This window comes from Fusarium vanettenii (genome assembly GCF_000151355.1).
Source record: "Fusarium vanettenii 77-13-4 chromosome 12 genomic scaffold NECHAsca_56_chr12_3_0, whole genome shotgun sequence".
Classification (NCBI taxonomy): domain Eukaryota; kingdom Fungi; phylum Ascomycota; class Sordariomycetes; order Hypocreales; family Nectriaceae; genus Fusarium; species Fusarium vanettenii.
Window position 1 is genome coordinate 143510 of NW_003315833.1, and position 21005 is coordinate 164514.

The window sequence follows — 21005 nt, forward strand, 5'->3', positions numbered from 1 at the left end:
GCAAGTCTCTGAAACTTCTTCTCCCCAGCATGCCTTGGTGTAGAGACCCATGGAACGCTTCAGGGGTGGGAGAATCAGTCCGAACAAGAATATCCACCTCTTCACATCCACGATCGAGGAACTTGTAGTGTTCGTCATAAAGTACTCATTTCTGTGATATATACGCCAAAGGTCTTAAGCTTCGCCGGAAGCAATGGTATCAGACTCAGATTAACAAAAGTAACACTAATAGAATGTCATGACCAATTTCCCTCTCCGCATCAAATGCGAGGGAAGAACCCAAGCATCCATGCCTCGCCATCGCAACGCCATACCACGACCATCCCCACCCTCGCAGGTCAACGGTTGATATTTCTATACAACCCATTACAGCACATGCTTGAATAGCGGCGATCGGTCACCCATCTCAAACAGCTCCTCCTCAGTGTACTTCTCCTTGGCCTCGTCGGCAATCTTGGCCTTGTTGGCGTTTGCAACCTTGTAGCTCCACTCAAGGAGAAGAGCGACGATCAATCCGCTGGCACCGAATGCCAAACTGAGACCGAAACCAGTGTGATACTTGGGCTTCTCCTTCTCAAGGTACATGAAGCTGCCCACAATTCCACCAACGTTGCCGACGCAGTTCATAAGGGCGATACCAATAGCTCGTCGCGAAGCAGGGGCAATGTTGTTCGCATTCCAAGAAGCTGCTGCTGCTTGGATTGGGTAGATACCGATGACGGCGAGGACGACGGAAAAGTAGGCCACAGCTTTCTTCGCTTCGAGAGCTCCGTTGAGGGAAAGAATGATAGAGTAGGCGGTCGTTACGATAGCCATAGGGATAACCACGAACGGCATTCGCCAGAAGAAACGGTCCGAGAACTTGGCAAAGGTGATAGCCGAGATGGCGGCAGCAACATACGGGGGGGCGGAAGTAAGCTGAGCAGTGGTGTTGCTGAAGCCCATGGCCTTGGTAATGGTCGGGAGAGTGAACTTGATACCTGTTCCAAAGTATTAGCTTGTGCTCTTCTTGGTCGCATCCTGCAGGACTTACCATAAGAAAGAGCAGACTGGCAGAGCAGGAAGTATGCCTGCACGTAAATTCTCCAATTGGTGAGGACCATCTTGAGATCCTTCCACCGAACCTTATTCTCCTCGTGAAAGCCGCCTCCTTGCTTGATGAACATGGAAAGCTCAAGGTATCGAATCTCATCAGGCTCCAGCCAACGTGTGGATAGGGCAGGCGTGTCAATGAGCAAGAAAAAGCAGCCAATGCCGAGGATAACGGTGGCGAGACCTTCAAGGATAAAGATCCATCTCCAGCCCTCGTATCCGCCAACTCCGTCCATCTCAGCGATACCGGCAGCGAGGAGACCTGAGAAAGCGCCAGAGAGCGCACTCGCGCAGTAGAAGTATGAAATGCGAGCTGAAAGGTCTTTGGGCATATACCAGTACGAGCAGAGATAGATGGCACCGGGGAAGAAGCCGGCCCTGTCGATAGCGGTGTCAGCACAGAAACAGTGAGGGTTGGTGGTACCACTAACTCGAAAATTCCAAGCATGATGCGCGTAGTCATGAGTCCGCCGAAGTTCTGAACCAGGCCAGTGCAGGTCATGATAATTCCCCAGCCAAGAGTGAGGATGCCGAGGTACATGGAAGGGCGCTTGAACTTCTTGAGAAGAATGTTGCTGGGGACTTCGAGGAGGACGTAAGGGATGAAGACTATGGCATCGGGTCAGTATTTTCATCCAAGACTCGCCGAAGGGGGTAACGAGATCGTTTCAATCGTACGTACAGATGGAGAGAACTGTGTTATACTGAACTCCCGACATGCCCAAGTCCTCAACCATGCCCTCGATCTTCGCGTTACCAATGTTGGCACGGTCGATGTGGCAAATCAAGTACAGCGCTGCAAGCATGGGGACAAGGCGAACATCAACCTTTCGGAAGACCTTCTTTCGCTTCTCCTCGGGGTAGTTTGTGTAGAACTCAGCATCCTCTGGGTCCAGGCCAAAGACGCGAAAGCCAGCAATGTCGATGGCCTCGGGCGCATTCTCAAGGTGAGAGTGCTTGTCCATGACGTCAACGTCGCTCTTTTCGATTGAGCTCTTGGGAGCCATGGTGGAGATGGTCGCTGAGGAGAGTCGCTACAAATAGTCACCTTGAAGTTGAAAGGAGGAGAGGAAGTGTCGCTGGTGGCCTGTTCGTCACCATCGATGGGGCCAAGCTAGATATTATAGCCAGAAGGCCTCTAGCAATATCCCTACTCGACGCCAGTACATAGCGGTGTCTTTACCCCAGACAACCCCAGACTTGGCAACCATTCCAAGTGGGCCAGTGACTCGAGAGTGCGGGGTTAGAGTTGAGGTTTCACCGAGGCGGAAATGCTGACCAGGAGGTGAGTTTTGCGCCGTTGATCAGCCACACTCTCGTCGATCTCTGCTAACTGGCTTGCGGATAATGATCCAATCATAGCTTTATCCGCTACAGTATCCGCCATGTGCGCCAATGTAGCCCCAACATCGCAGCACCACTGCGGTCAAGGGCCCCTTTTCCTTCAACGGCCTTGCGCAGATGACACGGAAACTAAATGACGGATACTACCCAACGGACTCTTAATCAACTCCCGTGATAAACCGCATTACTGAACTGGTGAGTGGTGCATTACCCCGCAACAGGCAGTGAGGGACGGGAGCGATATTGCTATCGTTTTCCGGCCAAGACAAGAATAGGTCAACCACGTTTTAACGTCTAACCAATCCACCATCATTGACAGTCCCTATAGCAATTCAAGCACTCAACCAATTTGTTTTTACCCAAGAAATCATGTCTCAACGCAGTATTATCAAGGATATTGTCATCACGCCGGTGGCATTCCATGATATGCCCCTGTTGAACAGTGTTGGTGTTCATGAACCATTTGCACTGCGCAGCATCATCGAGGTCATCACCGAAGATCATTACGGTCTGGGTGAATCTTACGGAGATTCAACTCACTTGGGTCGTCTGCAGAAGGCCGCCGAGCAGATCAAGGGCCTCTCAGTGCACAGCACAAACCTCATCTACAAGAAATGTGTCGAGTCTCTCACCGGCGACACAAGTACTGAGGGAGACGGCATGGCAGGCATGGTGACAACGGCCAGTGTTACCGATAAAGTCTTCTCCCCATTTGAAGTCGCCTGCCTTGACATTCAGGGCAAGCTGGCCGGTGTCCCTGTCAGTGACTTGTTGGGTGGGCGTGTAAGAGACAATGTCCAATACTCCGCGTACCTCTTTTACAAGTGGGGAGGACACCCCGGCGATGAAGACGACGAGTACGGTGCAGCTTTAGACCCAGCTGGAATAGTCAAGCAAGCAAAGAAGATCATTGATGAGTATGGCTTCAAGGCTATCAAGCTCAAGGGAGGTGTCTTCCCTCCAGCCCAAGAGGTTGAGGCCGTCAAGGCCTTACATGCTGCATTCCCCGGTGTACCCTTGAGGCTCGACCCTAACGCTGCATGGACTGTCGAGACATCCAAATGGGTCGCCAAGAAGCTTGATGGTATCGTCGAGTACTTGGAAGACCCCGCCCCAGAGATCGAAGGCATGGCAGCCGTGGCCAAAGAATCACCCATGCCACTGGCTACCAACATGGCCGTGGTGTCCTTTGACCATCTCGTCCCATCCATTCAGCAGAACGCAGTCCAAGTGGTTCTTTCCGATCATCACTTCTGGGGCGGTCTACGGAAATCACAAACATTGGCGTCCATATGCGCAACCTGGAGGATGGGCCTGTCGATGCATTCCAACAGTCACCTGGGCATCTCACTTGCTGCCATGACACACTTGGCATCTGCAACCCCCAATCTCGACTATGCCTGTGATACTCACTGGCCGTGGAAGCGTCGCGACGAGGACGTCATCGTCGATGGCAATCTCAAGTGGTCAGATGGTGGTGTGACTGTGCCCTCTTTGCCAGGACTGGGCGTTGAGCTGGACAGGGCGAAGTTGGCAAGGCTTCACCAGCAGTATCTTGACTGTGGATTGCGAAAACGAGATGACACTACCTATATGAGGAAATTCCAGCCAGACTTTTCCGCCAAGACTCCCAAGTGGTGAGGCGATTGGTTACTGTATTAGCGAAGAGAATACTTATTAGCAATTGGCTTGGCCCGAACATACTGATGTTAATACATTTCTATATACTTTGAATGCATGTTATGCAAGCACGTGAGCCGTCACTTGACGTCGATCACCCGAGAAGAAAATGTCCGGCATGAAACATCACGTTTGTTGCAAGGATACAGCCGAGCAATGTGGCTGACGCAAGGTCAGACTGCAAGGCACTTGGCGAACCTCACGACTCGCTTGACACATAATCTCCAACGACATGAGATCAAGACAATCATAACTAGGTAACTAAGCATCTAAAATGTAAGCTGTTAATCGAGTAATAGATCTCGATCTTAACAACGACACTGCCCGGGCAGGCCGGACTCACCGAAAGGATTGTTCCTCTGCCTCTGATCCGAGCGCGATATTTTTACTCGATCGGATTACACGATAAGGAACACATGGCGGCACGTCATACATGCAGACATGTAAGGTAGATTTGTTTGGTTTCTTGCATTTACAACCGGAGGTCATCGACTCTCGATCGAAAGTCCCCCTTGTACCCATCTTGCATCGGCATCTGTCAGCGTAAGCCCTCGTCAGCAAGACCTTCCCATCAACTTGCAGTCTCCGACTCAAGTTATCACGGCCTTGTGCAAATGGACAGCACATAAAACACGCGGAAAACTTGTTTCTCTAACCATGAGGAGTCGGCAAGTGGGTAGGCAACGTTGCTATCTGCCGCATCTAACTCGTAACAGCGAATTGTAGACCCCTTGGCATCCCCATAACCTGCCTGATAACCACTCAGATGCTCTGAATGAAATATTTTCACTCGGTTAAAAGTGGAAAAGTGGAGGGCCACGGTGATGGGATGAGACCCGTTCGTGCCTAAACCGTCACCGGAAAAGCGGTGCCTTTGTGCGTCAAAGAGGCCAGGGCCTTGTCTAACCCTTGCTGACGACGACTGACATTGCGTCACTTTCCATCTGCCGGCACCTTAAGAGATGGCTTGGGCGGTGGTGCCATGAGGCTAACGGCAGCCTAGTCTTTGGATAACTTCACTTGTTCACATCTTGCTGACCGTGGTAATCTCGATACTCTGCACACTAACTAATGCCCCTGTTTCTTTGCCCAAGGCCTTTCCCAAGCTGACATTACTTTGCGTGGCCGACACGTCAGCGATGCTGCCAACTGTCTAACAGGCCTTGGACCGGCGCTCGATTCTGCCTTGTAGAGATCCGTCTTACTCGTACTGCTATTTTTGAGATACAAAGCACAAAGACATGACAGTTTTCTCCTCTCAACAACTGTCGTACGATCTAAATAAAGCGCTGGGGTACAAGAGGAGTTGGCCGTAAACCCACAGCCAAGAAATGGATTCTGCATCTCGGATTGTGAGACTGGGCTGACGCCCTGAGAATGAGGCACTTGTGGAAAGTTCCAGGGGCTCGGATAAAAATCTTACCTACGGGATTTATTCGCAAGCCGTGCTCTAATTGGAACCCGTGACGGGTCGGTAATAGCAACTCATGGGATCCCTGTGACAACATTTCGAGTTTCAAGAGACATCCCTGCCTCGACTTCAGACACGTTCATCCTGCGAGCGGCCACATCGGATCCCACATGCTCTCCAGCGTTTACCCCTGTAATCTAGATCCGAAATGGAGCATCAAAGAAAACTCCGGAACCGAAGACGAGGTTGTTGGGGACTCCACCAGAGTGTCTGCGGCCGTCCTGACGGTCAGGGCGCCCTCTTTACCTGTTCCTGGTGACACTTCAGAGGGGTGGCAGTGCATTGAGCCAAACAAAATCCCGGTATTGGTTATGACAGGCGTGATGTTGCATCTGATCCAGGGAAAATTATGTCATGTTTTGACTTCGACGATACGACCTCGGGCTCGCTAATCCACTCTTCGATACCCGCGAAACAGTGGAGATGGGATCCAGCAACTTAGACAATGGTGCGACTGGTGCTGAAAAGACCTCGAATCATGATTGCATCTGCGTCGATGCAAGACCCGGGTTCAGGGGCGTCCTAATACGAACAACGTCCTCTTGGCAGCTTGCCTTGCCTATCCTGGGTCTGAGCTCAGCTCAGCCTGGACGTGGTGATAACCTCATTTCGGCGCAACCGGATGCACTGGGCTAAATGGGGGAGCAGGAGGATGGCGGGATCTTCCATGTTCCCTAGCCAAGATGTTTCCGAGAGCTCTGGAAACTCAATATAGAGCATGCTCCTCGCCGGCAGTTTGTCCCAGGCCAGATGCTTGTTGTTGTTTGCTGTATCAAACCCGTCGCTCGTTGTTGCATTTTCGAATCGTCCTCTATTTGAGGCAGTCAATCGTTTTTATTCATTCGTTATATAATTGCAAGTCAGTAGGCCTGGTTCTCGCAAGATGCATCTCGAGCCACCACCCTCCGTGAAGCAGTTTGCTATTCCCAATGGCCTCATACAAAATGCCGTCAGTGGCCAGAGCCTACAACCAAATGATCGGCAACAGCAAGCACACCTCGATTCACTGCCCCGGTCTGTCGTCGTAAGGCGAGCCTCTGTCAGTGGAGGTATCTCTCGTTCACTTAGCGTTGTCCGCACTGCCGAAGTCAAATGGACCTCGGGACCTGGACCTGGCAGACGAAGATTGCACCGCAGTTCTAGCTTGCCCTCTATAGTCCGAGAAGGCAGCTTTAGAATTGAAGATGTGGCTCGAGTACCGTCGCCGGCTACACCCTCTTTCTATGGCTTCACGAACCCTTACCTCGATATCAGACTCCCTGGGTCACGAGAAGACTCAGTTCTACCGGCCTCTCATGAGTTTCCTCCATTGCCCCTCGCACCACCCCCAGCTCATAACACAAGTGGCTTGGCTAGATCACTGAGCCGTGCTCTCTCCAAGCGCAGCGCTCGGAGGGGTAGCATATATGAGGTCTACGAAAAGGCCAAGGTCCGCGGAGAAAAGATCAAGCGCCAAAAGTGGACTCAGATCGCCTTTGAGTATACTGTTTACACTTTCCTCCTCTGTTTCATCTACTTTGTCCTGGTCGGCATGCCGTTATGGCGTGGAGCCGTTTGGTGGCTCTTTGTGGCGGTTCAGGAGAAAATGATTGTTGCTGGAGGATATACAATCATGATTGGTGTGGCTGCCTTGTAAGTCGAACGCGCACCTAGAAAGTTCATGCTCATAAAGTAGCTAACAGTCTTCAGATACGCATTCGCTCCTCTATTTGTCCTCTTCGAACCCGACCCCCCTCCTGTTGAAAGATCCACGGACACTGATCAGTCTGTTCGTGAGACGGCGTTGCTCATCCCCTGTTACAAAGCCGCCAACATCATCGGGCCAACCCTCGAAGCAGCCGTCAAGATCTTTCCACCTCAGAACATCTTTGTCATAGCCAACGGGAACTCCCCTCAGCCTCTTGACAATACCGAGGATATCTGCAAGCCCTACGGAGTGAACCACATCTGGTCTCCAGTCGGTTCCAAGATTGTCGCCCAATTCGTTGGATGCTATGCGGCAAAGCATTTCAAGAATGTTCTCCTGATCGATGACGACTGTGCTCTCCCCCCAAACTTTCCCATCGTCGGCGATCGCCTTCGAGACAAAGTCATGTGCATTGGCTATGCCATCAAAAGTGTTGGGCCAAATTCCTCCAGGGGCACATTATGCCAGCAGGCACAAGACCTTGAGTACAAAATCTCGGGTCTACAAAGAGCCTTGGCCGGGAAAATCGGCAGTGCAACATTTCCCCATGGTGCAATTTCGCTCTGGGATCGAAAGTTCCTGGTGCAGACGTTCCACGACCATGTTGGCTTCTCAGTATCTGAGGACTGGTTCATGGGCCATAGTTGTCGCAGGCTTGGAGGTCGCATTCAGATGTGCACCTCTGTCTTTGTCGAGACAGAGACTCCATCAGCCATCTTTTTCAGCTCCGGTGGAAGCCGAGGCGGTTTTGGGGAGATGACAGTCTTTAAGCAGAGGTTCCATCGATGGAACTTTTTCTTTGTTAATGGTGTGTGGTATAACATGGCCTATATCCTGGGCAGCTGGAAACTTGAGTTTTGGGAGATTGGAACGAAAATCTTTGTATTTCAGGAGGTATGTCCTACTTCACCAAGGTGAAAACTCGCCAAGCTAACACCAGGCGTCTTCTAGGTGTACGAGACATTACTCTATCTCATGACACCATTCGTCCTCCCCATCTCCATGATCGTGAGGCCTTGGTTTTGTGGAATGCTTTTGGGTATTACTATTCTAGTCTACCTAGTAAACGCCATCATCTTCAATGAGGTGCATCTCAGGCGAAAGAGGGAGAGAGTCGGCTATGGTGTCCTACTCTTTTACTACGTAAGCACTCTCCGTACCAATCATACTCGCACTTTTCTAACACGGTGTAGATGCCTTACAAGATGGCGCTTACGGCGGTCAATGTTTCCAGCTGCTATTGGTCTCTGTTCAAGTATGCAAGATACTTTGCACAGCGCCACCCAAAAGTTATCGAAGACGAGAGGGCAGTTGAGGTTGTAGTGCGCCTTCAAGAGAAAGTTCCCTTAAATAACGAGGCGGATCTAAATCGCCTCTATGGCGAGAAATCGGTGGCTGATCAGAGGAGCGATAATGCAGAGACGCCGCCAGCACAGCCTTGCCCGGTTGTGGTAAGCAAGAGAGTGAGCTATGTCGAGGATATGGTTTAAGAGCCAGGTGTTACATGATTTCTTGAATTACACACAATCGACTCGAACAATCACCCAGTTCGATGCATAATCCAGTCAACTCTTCCTTTAGCTTCAGAGTATGTAAAACCAAGAACTTGCGTATTCTGCTCCCGTAGTCAAGAGAAGGAAGATGCTGTTGAGCCATCGTACGGGGGCAATTTTTCTTGCCTTACTTCCCATCCAGTCTCAGTGGCTAGCTTAGCCGTAGGTAGTGACGGGATGGATGAACGCTCAATGTCGATAGACGGTGCCTTGCTTGAAGGTGAGCCTGCTTCAAGGTCTGGTTGAATGTCATGGCTGCCCGGGCGGAATACGAAGCTCGCAACTGAGCACAAGGTCGCCACAGTAGAACAAAGAATAGAAGCGTTGCGAAGTTCTTTCCTCTTCTCACCCACAGGTTCCTGCAATGTCTTCACTAAGAACACAAGGGATGCCAGGCAAGAACCGAACGTGAGGATGATAAAGAGTCTATAAAAGCCCTTGGCAAACGGCGCCCCGCTGGCCAGCCCTCCCAAATCAAGGGTCGATTCGGCTTTGTCTTTCTCCTTTGAGTGAGGCATGTCGATGAGTGCCGTATGGGGGAGGACCGTATTGAGTAAAGTATTAGTGAGGGCTGTCGTGATGCTAAGTTATAACAAATCTTTGAAGAGGGCTTTGCTGATGGATTGATGGGATGAGAAGACCCTCTCCTTATATCTCCCACGTTCCAGTGGCGTTTTAAACTTTTTGGTGAGATGACTCAACGGGATCGGGCACTTGGGTGAAATCTGACTGCATTGAGTTTACGGGGAAGTAAGGGGGAGTTTCTTTGTTGAGATTATCAAACTTCTCCCAGTTATGCTTCGCCTCCATGCAGCCCTTCAAAGTTAACTGCCATTATGCCTTCCTGAATTATGAAGGATGCAACGACGGTGACTCCTCCCAGGCTGGGAAAACCGAAGACCAGGCAAGGAACCTCCACGGTTGCCAGCCAGCCCTGTAGACGAAAAAGAAAACAGGACACGCAATCTCTGCGCAGAGTTGGAAAAGACTTACGAGTCCCCAACTAAATCCACAGAATCATATTTTGACGTTGGCAGTTGATAGCTAACCATTGGTTCGAGATCTGCTCTAGCTACAGCATCTCCAAACATCCATTCTCCTCCGTGCCGGCGGCCTGTCGTCCTTCGTCGTCACCACAGAGTGGCTCCTGTAAGCCCCAGCTACACATAGGCCTTGGTCGGGAAGTGGGTGTTTCGAACGGGGAGTTCCGCCTTGCACCAGGGTGGCGGAGGCTGACTAGCGTCAGGGGTGTGAACCTCAACTAACTAGCGGCTCCATGGCAAAGTCCATTGTGGCATCACTAATGCCTTCAAGGATCCAATGACAGTCAGTTTAAACTTCTAGGATCATGGTCGGGGGGCAGGTCGATCCTTGATCGGATGGTGATCACCAACTGTGGAGCCCAAAGATCCAGGTGTTGGGAATGGTCAAAGAGCATGTAACTTGAGGAACGAATACTGGTTGAGAGCAAACACTATTTTTGAACCTCATCGTAGATTGATCATCATCAAGTTAACAAATAAAACCTTATCAACCCGGTAGATTGGTCCCAGTCACAGTGTTACTGAGCCAGGCAGAGCAACTCGCCCGACACTTCATGGGGGCACCCCGAGAAGAATGTCACTGTCAAAAATAGGGCGCAAGCGACGAGAGATATTCTAGTCATCGGGAGGTGGGGGTCTCGAGGTACTGGTTGTTCCGAGTTTCCGACTTTTTCATGCGGAGTGTCGACGCTATCGGCTGCGCCTAGTGCCGATCTCAGACAACTACACCCATTGAGATGGAGAATCACTGGAACTCCTAAATCCAGTAACAGTTCTCTTTGAAGCTTGTGCTACGCATAGAGCTTGCAAGAGGTATCTTATAATGCTTGTGCCTTTGGATGCAGAAAACTAGGCGTTTAGGGATCTGCGTTTCCGTTACAAATCGTTTAGGAGGAAAAGCGGTCAGTTCACTGAGCCCCTTCACGGTCGTTCTGCTACAGTAGAAGGTGAGCAAAGGCGGCATAAACAGTAGAAACCGCCCGAAATTCGGGGACTTAGCTTTGTACTAAAATATTCCCTTTGGTTGCCGGAAGGAATCGAGAGACATGAATATGGAATATGGGGCGCTGTCGTCACGCCCGATGAACCCCCCTGGATGGAACACATCTGTAGGCGTGGAAGGGATGACACGTAACTTGAATACCTATGGAGATATCCATTTTCAAAACACAGATCAAGAAAAGTCTAATCATGATGCACAAAATAGGGGACACCATGGCATCCCCAGTTGCCGTCGCCAGCCACACGTAACTCCGGGTTGTCGGCATCGCCCTCCTCCCAAGACACGTCAGGATCAGGCTTCATGTGGATCCCGGTGAACTCTCTTCCAAATCCACTCTCCAACTGCTACATCGCCATGACGAGGCTCTCGGGCAGTGTGAAGAGACCATGGTGAGAATGACTAACAAGGACATTGAGAGTTGACCGCTCAGGGGGTTGGGAACCAGAATGAGTTACCTCTGAAGAATCCCAACTACTATGGACTCTACAAGTATAAATGCATCAAGATCAGCCGTCCAAATAGGTTTCTCTTTCATCACCACACTCTCCTACAACATCAACAATCACTCACTCTCACTTGCACACAAACACTTCTACACTCTTTCCACTCAACAACCAACTCCACACACTCAACTTTTTACAACTCACTCTTCAAAATGAAGTCCACCATCGCTATTCTCTCTGCCTCCATGGCCGCTGCTGTCCTGGCTCATCCTCTGGATGCTCGTAGCCAGCAGTGCAACGTCGCTCCCTCGGCTGCCACCAACGCCAATATCAACCCAATTGCTCAGCCCAGCGCTGCCACGGCTGACGCTTGCCTGGAGGCCTGCCTTAGCAACCCTTCCTGCAAGAGCTTCATCTTTGGTCTCCCTGCCAATGTTGACGTCCCCGTCTGCGAGCTCTTCAGCGTTCCCGCCGCTCAGGTCCCCAGCCAGGGTAGCGAGCTGTACGTCTTTGACAAGGCTTGCTCTGAGAGCGCTGTCCCCAATACCGCTCCTACCCACGCCCAGCCCCGTGGCCAGGTCAACCACAAGCGTTCTACCCGCAGCCTGGTCTGCAACGCTGCTCCCTCTGGCCCTGCCGACAGCAGCATCCAGCCTATCGCTACCCCGACTGTGAAGACTGCCGAGGAGTGCCAGGAAAAGTGTGTCGCTGAGGCCAAGTGCCAAAGCTTCCTGTTCGGTCTTCCTGCCGATGCCTCTGCCCCTCTGTGCAAGCTATTCGAGGTCCCTCCCGCCAAGGTCCCTGTTCGCGATGACGAGCTCTATGTCTTTGCCAAGGGCTGCGCTGCATCCGAGGTTCCTACCACCGCTCCCACTCACGATGAGCCCCGAGGGGAGGCTCCTTCTGGAAACACTGAGGACAAGGATGACTCCAAGACTGGTGACTCCAAGAACAGTGGCTCTGACACCAACACCAACGCCAAGGCTGCCACTGGGAACACCAACTCCAAGGACAACAAGAAGCAGAACTAAGCGGCAAGCAGCTTATACCTATCAGCTTTTGACGGACCTCTTTTCCTGAAAGAGTTGGACATCAAACTATTCTCTTGGGGGTGATGGGGGGGAAGACTTGGGGTTGTGCCTGGGTTGTGCCTCTGGCAGGCACGGAAAGGGGACTTTGTGAATTTTGTACACTCTTTAGAATTAGACCTGAGCTTTTTTCCTTGCAAACCAATAGATCGGCCGATCATTCAATTTTTCTTGGCTCCTCGATAAGCTGGCGTGACTGAACTGGAAGCTCTCCACACAAATTGGCGATGGCTTTGATTGGTGGCTGGGTACGAGGTACCTGAGAGGAGCTGGGAAGAGTTGGGTTCAGGCGGACAAAAGACGTGAAAGGCGTGTTATCGGCCCGACATCGAATTCAGTATGTTGAACCCTGGCTGCCTGGCTGGCCGACACCTGGACACAAACATGCAGGGGAAAACAATATCACCTTAGCACATGCGCACCTTATAATAGGCGGTAACTGTTAGAGACATAATAGCAAGGACTGGTTGGTGGGGCCCCCACAAAAGGAAGAGGTGTTGCCTGAGGCACACACCTTTCCTTCATAGAAGAAACGTCAGACTCTAGGGTGAGCAAGGCACCCTCTCTGGTCTCGAATTCCTGATTAGTATCTAATGTCCTAGGAACACAAAGAATAGTTTAGACGCGTGCAAAAGTCTACTTTGACATATATAACCGCGATTCTTTTTAAAGGGCTATTAATCCACTCCTTGCTGAATATTGTGCTGAAGCTCTCTTTTTTGTCCTGGCGTGAAACTATCTCATTCGCAACTATTGTTGTTTATAGGGTTTTATTAAACCAAGCTGCACCCGCACTTTCTCTAAGAAAGTAGAAAGAAAGTAGAAAGAAAGAGAATCATATAGTAAAATGCTTACAATTAAAAAGAAATAGTACGTTATCGTAGCTCGAAGATGGGTGTCAACAGGCGGGAGAACTGCAAGTCTTTGAAGAAGGTCTAAATATAGATATCCAGTGACCTGTGGCTGTTGCTTCTGGACGAGGTGGCGGCTTGTGTGGCTAGTGCTGGCCTTTGGCAGGCATGACTGGCAAACTGGCCTCTCCGCTTTGAAGTTTGACCGACCGACGGGTTTGCCTTTGGGAGTGGTATGATAAGACTGTATCAGACCCACGCTTATCGTAGTGGGTGAGTCGTGTTATCTGTTAGTGGTAAAACTCTTGGGCGGGCCTCTCGTGGGTGGGACGGATCAGCGGCGGCATTGATTCAGCCGATCCTTGCTGGCCAATCGCTCAGCCACCCGCGTCAGCCACTCGCTGCTCGCGCATTTGTGAGGCTGAAACTCGTTGCTTGCTGTGCGAGAGAAACGCTCAAGCGCGAGCGCGAGCGAGAGCGAGGAGCGAAAAAGGCCTCGCGCTGGTTGGTCCGAGTGTGGAAGTGAGTGAGATCGACGCTGACGCGCTCTATGAATGAAGGTCAAAGCATCAAGAAGAGAACATGTATATAAGGAAGTGCCAAGGTCTTGTGTTTATATTCATTATTCACAAATACCCAGCCCACAAACAATCAAGCAAGATCAAGACTTCACAGTCACTCTCACAACAACAACATAGTTACACACTTCATCTCACTTCCTTACCCCTGCCAAGAGCCCACTTTTACACACACACACACAATGGCCACTCATAGCATCCGCAAAGTCGTCATTACCGCTTTTGGCGGTCCCTCCAACGTCGAGGTTGTCACTGCTGAGATTCCTCCCCCTGCCAAGAAGGAGGTGCAGGTAGATGTCATCTACGCGGGCTTCTCAGGCGGCGACATCAACATGCGCCTGGGTTCATACCCCATGCAAAAATCTGCCCCCCTGACACCTGGGTATTGTTTCGTCGGCCGCGTTAGCGTCAACGGTAGCAAAGCTTCCAAGTTTGTACCAGGAGCCCTTGTTGGCGCCGTAACAGTCTATGACTCCGAAGCCCAAAAGATCAACATTGACGAAAAATACTTGATTCCCGTTCCCGAGAGCGTCGACATGAGGGAAGCTGTAGGAATCGTTCTCGACTGGAACACAGCTTACGGTCTGGTCCATCGAGCAACCGACCTGGTCGGAAAGGGACAGCGCGTCTTTATCCACTGCATCAGCGGTGCCGTTGGTTACGCGCTAATGACACTGTGCTTGCTTGAGGGTGCTGATGTATATGGCACCGCCTCAGAGCGAAATCACGCTTCTCTCCGTGAGCTGGGAGTCACTCCATTCACCTACGCCAATAAGAACTGGATGGACGAGATGAAGAGCCGTGGCGGCGCGCATGTTGTCTACGACCCTATCGGCTTCGAAAGCTGGGACGAGTCCTGGGATATCCTCATCAGGGATGAGCCTAGCCGATTGGTAGGCTTCGGCGGCAACATGAACATCATTCAGGGAGACTCCGCCAAGACTCGATCTCAGTTTCCGGCTCAGGCCAAGCTTCTGGCCAAGAATGGCTGTCTCTTCACCAAGAGAAGCACTAGCTTTTACTACATTGACCGCGATCGCTCCACTTTCATGGAGGATGCCTTGGCCATCATGCAGCTTCTCGCTGACGGAAAGATCGAGGTCCCCATCAAGAAGATTTGGGACATGGAGAACATTCGGGAGCCCCACGAGCACTGGGGCAAGGTCCCTGGCATGGGTTCATGCCTTGTTCGGGTGGATCCCACTGCATAAATTCCAGTCTCGGAATGCACAGAGCACTAAGAAATATGCATGGTACGGGATCTGATACGCGCGGTTTTGTTTGGGTTGACTTATGAGGAGTTGGGTCGGAGAGTCCAGGGAATTCTGATTTGGCTATGATACGATTGATATGATAATCCAGTTCTATAGAGCTAGGGAAGGAGAAGAGGTTTTGGACAATGGATAACTCTCACTTGAGTATAGACACCGATTTTATTGACATATTTTGTTTCCCTACTTCACCGATTTACTCATAGTCCTTCCCGCCTTGGAATGTCATTTCTGGACCCATTACCGAGAATGCAATATTATCCATCCGACCCTGTTCCCATGCCTCGGCTCGCCTATGCCGGTCAATTAAACTATTGAAACAAAGCGGCCCTTAAAGAATCAGCACTTGATACTAGTTACATCTAGTATTACGATGATCTCTGCATATTGTAAGCTGACGATGGCTGAAGTGACGTCACAAACAAATGTGACGTGGAAGCTGACATAGAAGAACAGCCATAAAAGTCCGTCGCGACCTCATTTGGAGGCTTGCCATTGTCCTCATCGCAAACAACACCACAAATCCGCCTCTTTTTCACATTGTCTTGTTCTCCTAAGGCCATTCTTATGATTACAGGAGCTTGGCATGTTCCAAAACACTATCACAAGCTCACTGAGCAACTCGAAGCCAAGGGGTTGAGGACCATCTGCGAGCAGCTACCCACAAATAACAACGCCATACCGCCAAATACAACAGCAGATGATGATGTAAATTTCATCAAAGACATAGTCGCCAGAGAGTCTGCCGGAGGAACCCAGCTCACGGTTATTGGGCACTCATGGGGCGGGATGATCGCTTCCGCAGCGTTGGCAGACCTTGCCGTGACGACGGGATCTGGCAAGGGTGGTGTCACCGACATCATATTTATGTGCGCCTCTGTCCCGCAAGAGAACAACTCACTCGCTGGCCTTTTTGGAGGACAATTGCCGCCGTACCTGACCTCGATATCGAATGGTACCATCATCTGGACAGACCCCATCGGCCATCTGTACAACGATCTTCCCCAGGAGGAGGCTCAATGGGCAGAAAAGCTCATGGTTGCTCATGGTCACAAGGTGCAGTATACCCCGATTGACTGCAACAAGGTGGCATGGAGAGTCATTCCTTTGACATACATTGTTTGCGAAAATGACCAAGCCTTGCCCGGGTTTGTGCAAGATATGATGATTGCCAAGGCTGAAGAGCAAGGCGTCTCGGTGAGACAGTATCGGCTACAAGCTTCTCACAGCCCCTTCCTTAGTATGCCCGATAAAGTGTCTGAGATCGTTATGGAAGTTATGAACCCGGCGGGTGGACTCAATGTGGACCTACCCAACTGATCCAATGTTGGCAAGATACTATGCTCCGAGGACATCAGGTTGGATTGTAATGAATAATGAATTTGTTTTCTCATGAACACATTTATCTGCTATTCTGTCTTAACATACCGAAGTCAAGATTCCGGCTAGAACTCGAGTTAGTGTGGCTTTCTTTATACCCACTGTAATCCGTACTTGAGGTCCGAGCACCTCTGGATATGGCACTTTCTGTTTGCCACTCGATATCTGACATACGGCCATATCTCTACGTGACTTACTCTCAACTACTCTTCCTCTAAGGAAACAAAAGCTGTGCATCTTGGCATGTGGCTGAGTGGACTGGGTGGGTCAGGTGAGGCATAAAAGGTAAAGCCGATCTCGCTGTGGGAGATGAAACTCGCAATTCCCAACGAATCTGACGAAGTGGGACACTGTAGTTTCAACACAAAGCGCCCAAGTTCAATCCTGAGAGTTCCATCACAAAATGCCACCAGGCGGTCCTCAGCCAAAGACCTCGGACACCATGGACATTGTCATCCGCACAGCCAGGGCTGATGAGATTCTAGCCATTTTGGACTTTGTCGGACAGGCCCGAGCCGACATGTTTCCGATGCTGGATCCGAAATCCCACAAGGAGACAGTGGAGCGCGAGCTTGTCAGTTTCAAGGGAACCTACTTGGAGCACTCCAACGGAGCCTTTTTAACGGCCCGGGTCGATGGTCGTCTAATCGCAACTATTGGCTACCTTAACTACGACGGACGTTTCCCACAACTCAAGTTTAGTCACGAGCGAGTCGTTGAAGTGGTCCGGCTCTACGTCGACCCAGCCTGGCGCCGGGCCGGGCTGGCCTCGAAGCTGTTTACTGCCCTGGAACAGACTGCACGCCAAGCAGGGATCAAGCAACTGTACCTACACACCCACCCCTTTCTGACGGGCGCACGGAGTTTCTGGGAGCGACAGGGCTTTTCTGTTCTTTGTGTTGACGAAGATCCGGTGTGGCAAACGACGCACATGAGCCGGCTGTTGGAAGGATGAGATATACCCCGGAGGATGGTTTCTAATGGATGGAGAATCAGACAAGCTCCTCGTCAGCATCCTGGCGAGGCTGATGGAGCTGAAATGCACACTGTTTACATGGGTAATGTGAGATTTTCCACAGGGCACACCATGATTTTCCCAGCAGGGACGATAAGTGGGCGGGTAACTGTGGATGAAGATAGGTAGTAATTAATTGAAGGGATTGAATAAGTTGAGAATGACCACTGGGTGATTCGTAAATTTAGTTGATACTCCCTCTTTTCCTACTTTGCTAGGATGAAGGAGCTGGGATTATCACCCCAATTGATGTCCACCCTCGCTAATTGTGAGCCATTGCCTAACTCACTCACGGTCGCATGTTGGGAGCAGGTCAACGCGAAGCCACCAACGCCAATCCTAGGAAGAGGCTTGCTGGCACAGACATGAAGCCGGATAAAGCGGCAACGGGCTATGAGGGAGGACTCCATAAAGTCCAAAACCGATTGAGGCTGATGGCTATTCTTGGGGAGAACAAGATAATCCCCGAAAAGCCCAGCTCCACTACGCGATACTGGAACATCACTCGTTGGTGTGGGCGGAAACGGAGTTTTTAATGGCACCCGATTTCCCCGGACCTCGTCAGCTTAGAGACAATGAGACTCGTGTACATGGGAAACATGTTGATTGAATCAATATTAAAGAACATATATAATGGCATGACTCTACCAACAATTATCTTCAAAATCTCCAATTCAAACGCATCCGCATTCATCACCTTTCCATTCTATCAACTCTCATCAAAAACACCTTTTGCACTCCCCATTTTCACAATGAAGGCCGCACGCGTCACCTCCTGGGGTAACCCCCCCGAGTACATGGATGTTCCAGATCTTCCATCCCCTTCATCCAATGAGCTCCAAGTCAAAGTCTTGGCCGCTGGAGTGCCCCGAGTTGTCCAACACCGTGCCTCCGGCAAACATCCTAGCGCATTCAATTCAGCACTGCCTTATGACCCCAGCATCGATGGCGTCGGACTCGATGAAGCTACAGGAGACATGTACTTCATCAGCAGTCTTGCGGCTCCCGTCTTTTGCGAGCGCGCCAATGTCGAAAAAGCTCAGCTCATCAAGCTGGATGCAGGCGTCGACCCCGTAACCATTGCTGCACTCGCCAATCCTACGATGAGCAGCTGGCTTGCGCTGAAGTGTCGTGCCATTGGAGGCTGCGAGGGCCGTACGGTTGTCATTCTTGGAGCCACCAGCGCTAGCGGTCGAGCTGCTGCATTCGTGGCTCGTGAGCTGGGCGCCGCTCGTGTCGTGGGGATTTCTCGTACTGAGGAAACCCTTGCCACGGTTGAGGGTCTCGACGAACGCATTGTGATGCAAACCCCTCTGTCTATCCCTCCCAGTGTCGGCCCTATTGACATCGTTCTTGATTACGTTGGAGGACCTGCTGGCGTCGAGGTGATGAAGGCTGCTGAGATCAAACGCGGCGAGAACTTGCAGTACATTCAGATCGGCGGTCTTAGTGGTGAGCAGAACATGGTCCTGCCAGGCCGTTTGCTTAATGTCAAGCCCATTCGTGTCATGGCGTCTGGCATTGGAAGCATCAGCAAACAAGAGTTGAAGAGGGAGATCCCTGGACTGGTAAACGCGCTCTGTCGGATGAAGCAACCCTTTGAGATTTATGCTTTCCCCATGTCGGATGTGCAGAATGTCTGGGAGTCCGAGGAGGCGCAGACGAAGAGGCTTGTTCTGGTCCCATAAGGCTCTTGCGACATTTTGATCTTCTATTATTCTTATGTTGGCCTATGTTGGAAATTCCGTGTCATTTAGAACTGTGTGCCTAGTTGGAAATGATTCATTTGTACTTGTCACTGCTCATGTGGTAACTGCATTGTATCGGCCGATTGATGTATTTGTACTAGATGAGCAGAAGTGCTCTTAAAAAGCAAAACAAAATATCACAAACAGAACAGACAGAAACCATCCCGAGACTTATCAACCTCCATCCAAAGTGTCACCGAGAACAATGTCCCCAATTCCGCCACACCTCCTCATTACCCCTTTTCCTCCTCCAAGCCCCCTCAGTGTATCCACATCGCCGCTGTTCGTTTGATAGAGCTAGGAAGCTCTCAAAACGAGGGAGCGGGAATTTAGTTGCTCTTCTGAGCACCGGAGACCTCGTTGGTGTTGGCGTTGGCAGTCTGCTTGGCCTGAGTCTGGCACTTGGTAGAGGTAGCAGCGGGCTTGCCGTAGACGACAGTGGCCTTGGCTTGCTGGTTCTTGGTATCCTTCGACTCGACAGCCTTGACCTGAGTATCCTTAGCCTTGGCGACCTGGGACTGCACAGCCTTAGCCTGGGTCCCCTTAGTCTCGGTGACCTTGGAGTCCTTAGCTTCGGCAGCCTTAGCCTCGATATTCTTTGTCTCAGTGGTCTTGGCCATTGTGTTTTTGGGCTCAGCAGCCTTGGACTCCACAGCCTTAGCCTTAGTGTCCTTGGAGTTGGCAGCCTTAGCCTTGGTGGTCTTGGTAACAGCGCTGGCAATCAGACCGCGGGGAGCAGAGTGAGTGGGAGCGGTGACCGGGACCAGCTTGGCGGGGCAAGCCTTATCAAAGACAAACAGCTTGTCGCTGCGGATGGGGATCTCAGCAGCTGCAACCTTGTAAAGCTTGCAGACAGGGGCCCTGCAGTTGTCGGGGAGGCCGAACAAGAAGCTGAGACAGGCATCGCCAGCCTCGCATAGCGTCTGACACTCCTCGGCGGTTGAGGCCTTGGTGGAAGTCTGGTAAGGCTGGATCTTCTTGTCGATGGAGCCGGTAGGAGTGACGTTGCACTTCTGCTCACTGCGAACAGAGACCTTCTTGGGAGCAGTACCCCAGGGCTGGGCATGGGTAGGAGCTGTGGTAGGGACGAGCGTAGCAGAGCAGGCCTTGTCAAAGACATGGAGGCCGTCGCTGCGAGCAGGAACCTGAGCCGCAGGGACCTTGTAGAGCAGGCAAGAGGGAGTAGTGGCATGAGCCGTAAGGCCAAAGAGAAAGCTGAGGCAGGCCTCATCAGACTCGCAGATGGTCTGGCACTCCTCAGCGGTGGCGGCCTCGGCAACATCGTAAGGTTGGATGTTTGTCTTGGCCGAGGCAGTGGGAGCGACGTTGCACTTCTGAGCCCGAAGAGTCAGAGGGGTGGCCATGGCAGAGGCCAGAGAAACAGAAAGGAGAGCGACGGAGGTCTTCATTGTGATGGTTTGAGAGAGTGTGGTGAACTTGAACGAAAGTTGATGAGAGTAAAAGAGTGTGGTTGGGAGGTGGAAGTAAGCGAGTGTATTGAAGTGATTGAAAGATGATGAGCTGAGTGAAGATGTGTTTCTAGACGGGAACCGAGGCGATATTTATCCTCGAGAGCCATGGTCTGAAGTTCATCTTGCCTGGCTAACGAACTTGGCTTCAAACATACGGTGACGCGTCGTGGATACTCTCCACCCAGGCGCAGCCGCAAGCATGCCGCTATTCCGAAGTACACCGCGAATGTATCGCAAGCCTCGTTGGTAGGAGTACTATTAGCCTTGAACGTGGTGTCTTCCTGGG

At 51.2% G+C, this 21005-nt stretch overlaps 9 protein-coding genes across 9 annotated transcripts; 7 read left to right on the forward strand and 2 right to left on the reverse strand.

Moving 5' to 3' along the window:
- Window positions 1-366: 366 nt before the first annotated feature.
- On the reverse strand, window positions 367-2099 carry NECHADRAFT_53304 (uncharacterized protein; the record flags this gene model as incomplete). The annotated part of the gene is made up of 4 exons (XM_003040882.1): window positions 367-980; window positions 1034-1470; window positions 1524-1701; window positions 1775-2099. The coding sequence occupies 4 exons, from the start codon at window positions 2097-2099 to the stop codon at window positions 367-369; spliced, it is 1554 nt and encodes a 517-aa protein (XP_003040928.1).
- A 706-nt stretch (window positions 2100-2805) lies between these two features.
- NECHADRAFT_53344 (uncharacterized protein) lies at window positions 2806-4077 on the forward strand (the record flags this gene model as incomplete). The annotated part of the gene is made up of 1 exon (XM_003040835.1): window positions 2806-4077. One exon carries the CDS (start codon window positions 2806-2808, stop codon window positions 4075-4077), a length of 1272 nt encoding a protein of 423 aa, XP_003040881.1.
- A 2909-nt stretch (window positions 4078-6986) lies between these two features.
- NECHADRAFT_53206 (uncharacterized protein) lies at window positions 6987-8192 on the forward strand (the record flags this gene model as incomplete). Its single annotated transcript, XM_003040836.1, has 2 exons — window positions 6987-7219; window positions 7334-8192. Coding segments are annotated over 2 exons (1092 nt in total), but the record flags the coding sequence as incomplete, so codon positions are not given.
- Window positions 8193-11528: 3336 nt separating this feature from the next.
- On the forward strand, window positions 11529-12347 carry NECHADRAFT_87353 (uncharacterized protein; the record flags this gene model as incomplete). The annotated part of the gene is made up of 1 exon (XM_003040837.1): window positions 11529-12347. One exon carries the CDS (start codon window positions 11529-11531, stop codon window positions 12345-12347), a length of 819 nt encoding a protein of 272 aa, XP_003040883.1.
- Window positions 12348-14015: 1668 nt separating this feature from the next.
- NECHADRAFT_53308 (uncharacterized protein) lies at window positions 14016-15044 on the forward strand (the record flags this gene model as incomplete). The annotated part of the gene is made up of 1 exon (XM_003040838.1): window positions 14016-15044. One exon carries the CDS (start codon window positions 14016-14018, stop codon window positions 15042-15044), a length of 1029 nt encoding a protein of 342 aa, XP_003040884.1.
- Window positions 15045-15477: 433 nt separating this feature from the next.
- Window positions 15478-16424, forward strand: NECHADRAFT_97604 (uncharacterized protein; the record flags this gene model as incomplete). The annotated part of the gene is made up of 2 exons (XM_003040839.1): window positions 15478-15531; window positions 15663-16424. The coding sequence occupies 2 exons, from the start codon at window positions 15478-15480 to the stop codon at window positions 16422-16424; spliced, it is 816 nt and encodes a 271-aa protein (XP_003040885.1).
- Window positions 16425-16926: 502 nt separating this feature from the next.
- NECHADRAFT_53338 (uncharacterized protein) lies at window positions 16927-17439 on the forward strand (the record flags this gene model as incomplete). The annotated part of the gene is made up of 1 exon (XM_003040840.1): window positions 16927-17439. One exon carries the CDS (start codon window positions 16927-16929, stop codon window positions 17437-17439), a length of 513 nt encoding a protein of 170 aa, XP_003040886.1.
- Window positions 17440-18251: 812 nt separating this feature from the next.
- On the forward strand, window positions 18252-19187 carry NECHADRAFT_53307 (uncharacterized protein; the record flags this gene model as incomplete). Its single annotated transcript, XM_003040841.1, has 1 exon — window positions 18252-19187. One exon carries the CDS (start codon window positions 18252-18254, stop codon window positions 19185-19187), a length of 936 nt encoding a protein of 311 aa, XP_003040887.1.
- Window positions 19188-19972: 785 nt separating this feature from the next.
- On the reverse strand, window positions 19973-20656 carry NECHADRAFT_27467 (uncharacterized protein; the record flags this gene model as incomplete). The annotated part of the gene is made up of 1 exon (XM_003040883.1): window positions 19973-20656. A coding segment is annotated over one exon (684 nt), but the record flags the coding sequence as incomplete, so codon positions are not given.
- Between the last annotated feature and the right edge of the window lie 349 nt (window positions 20657-21005).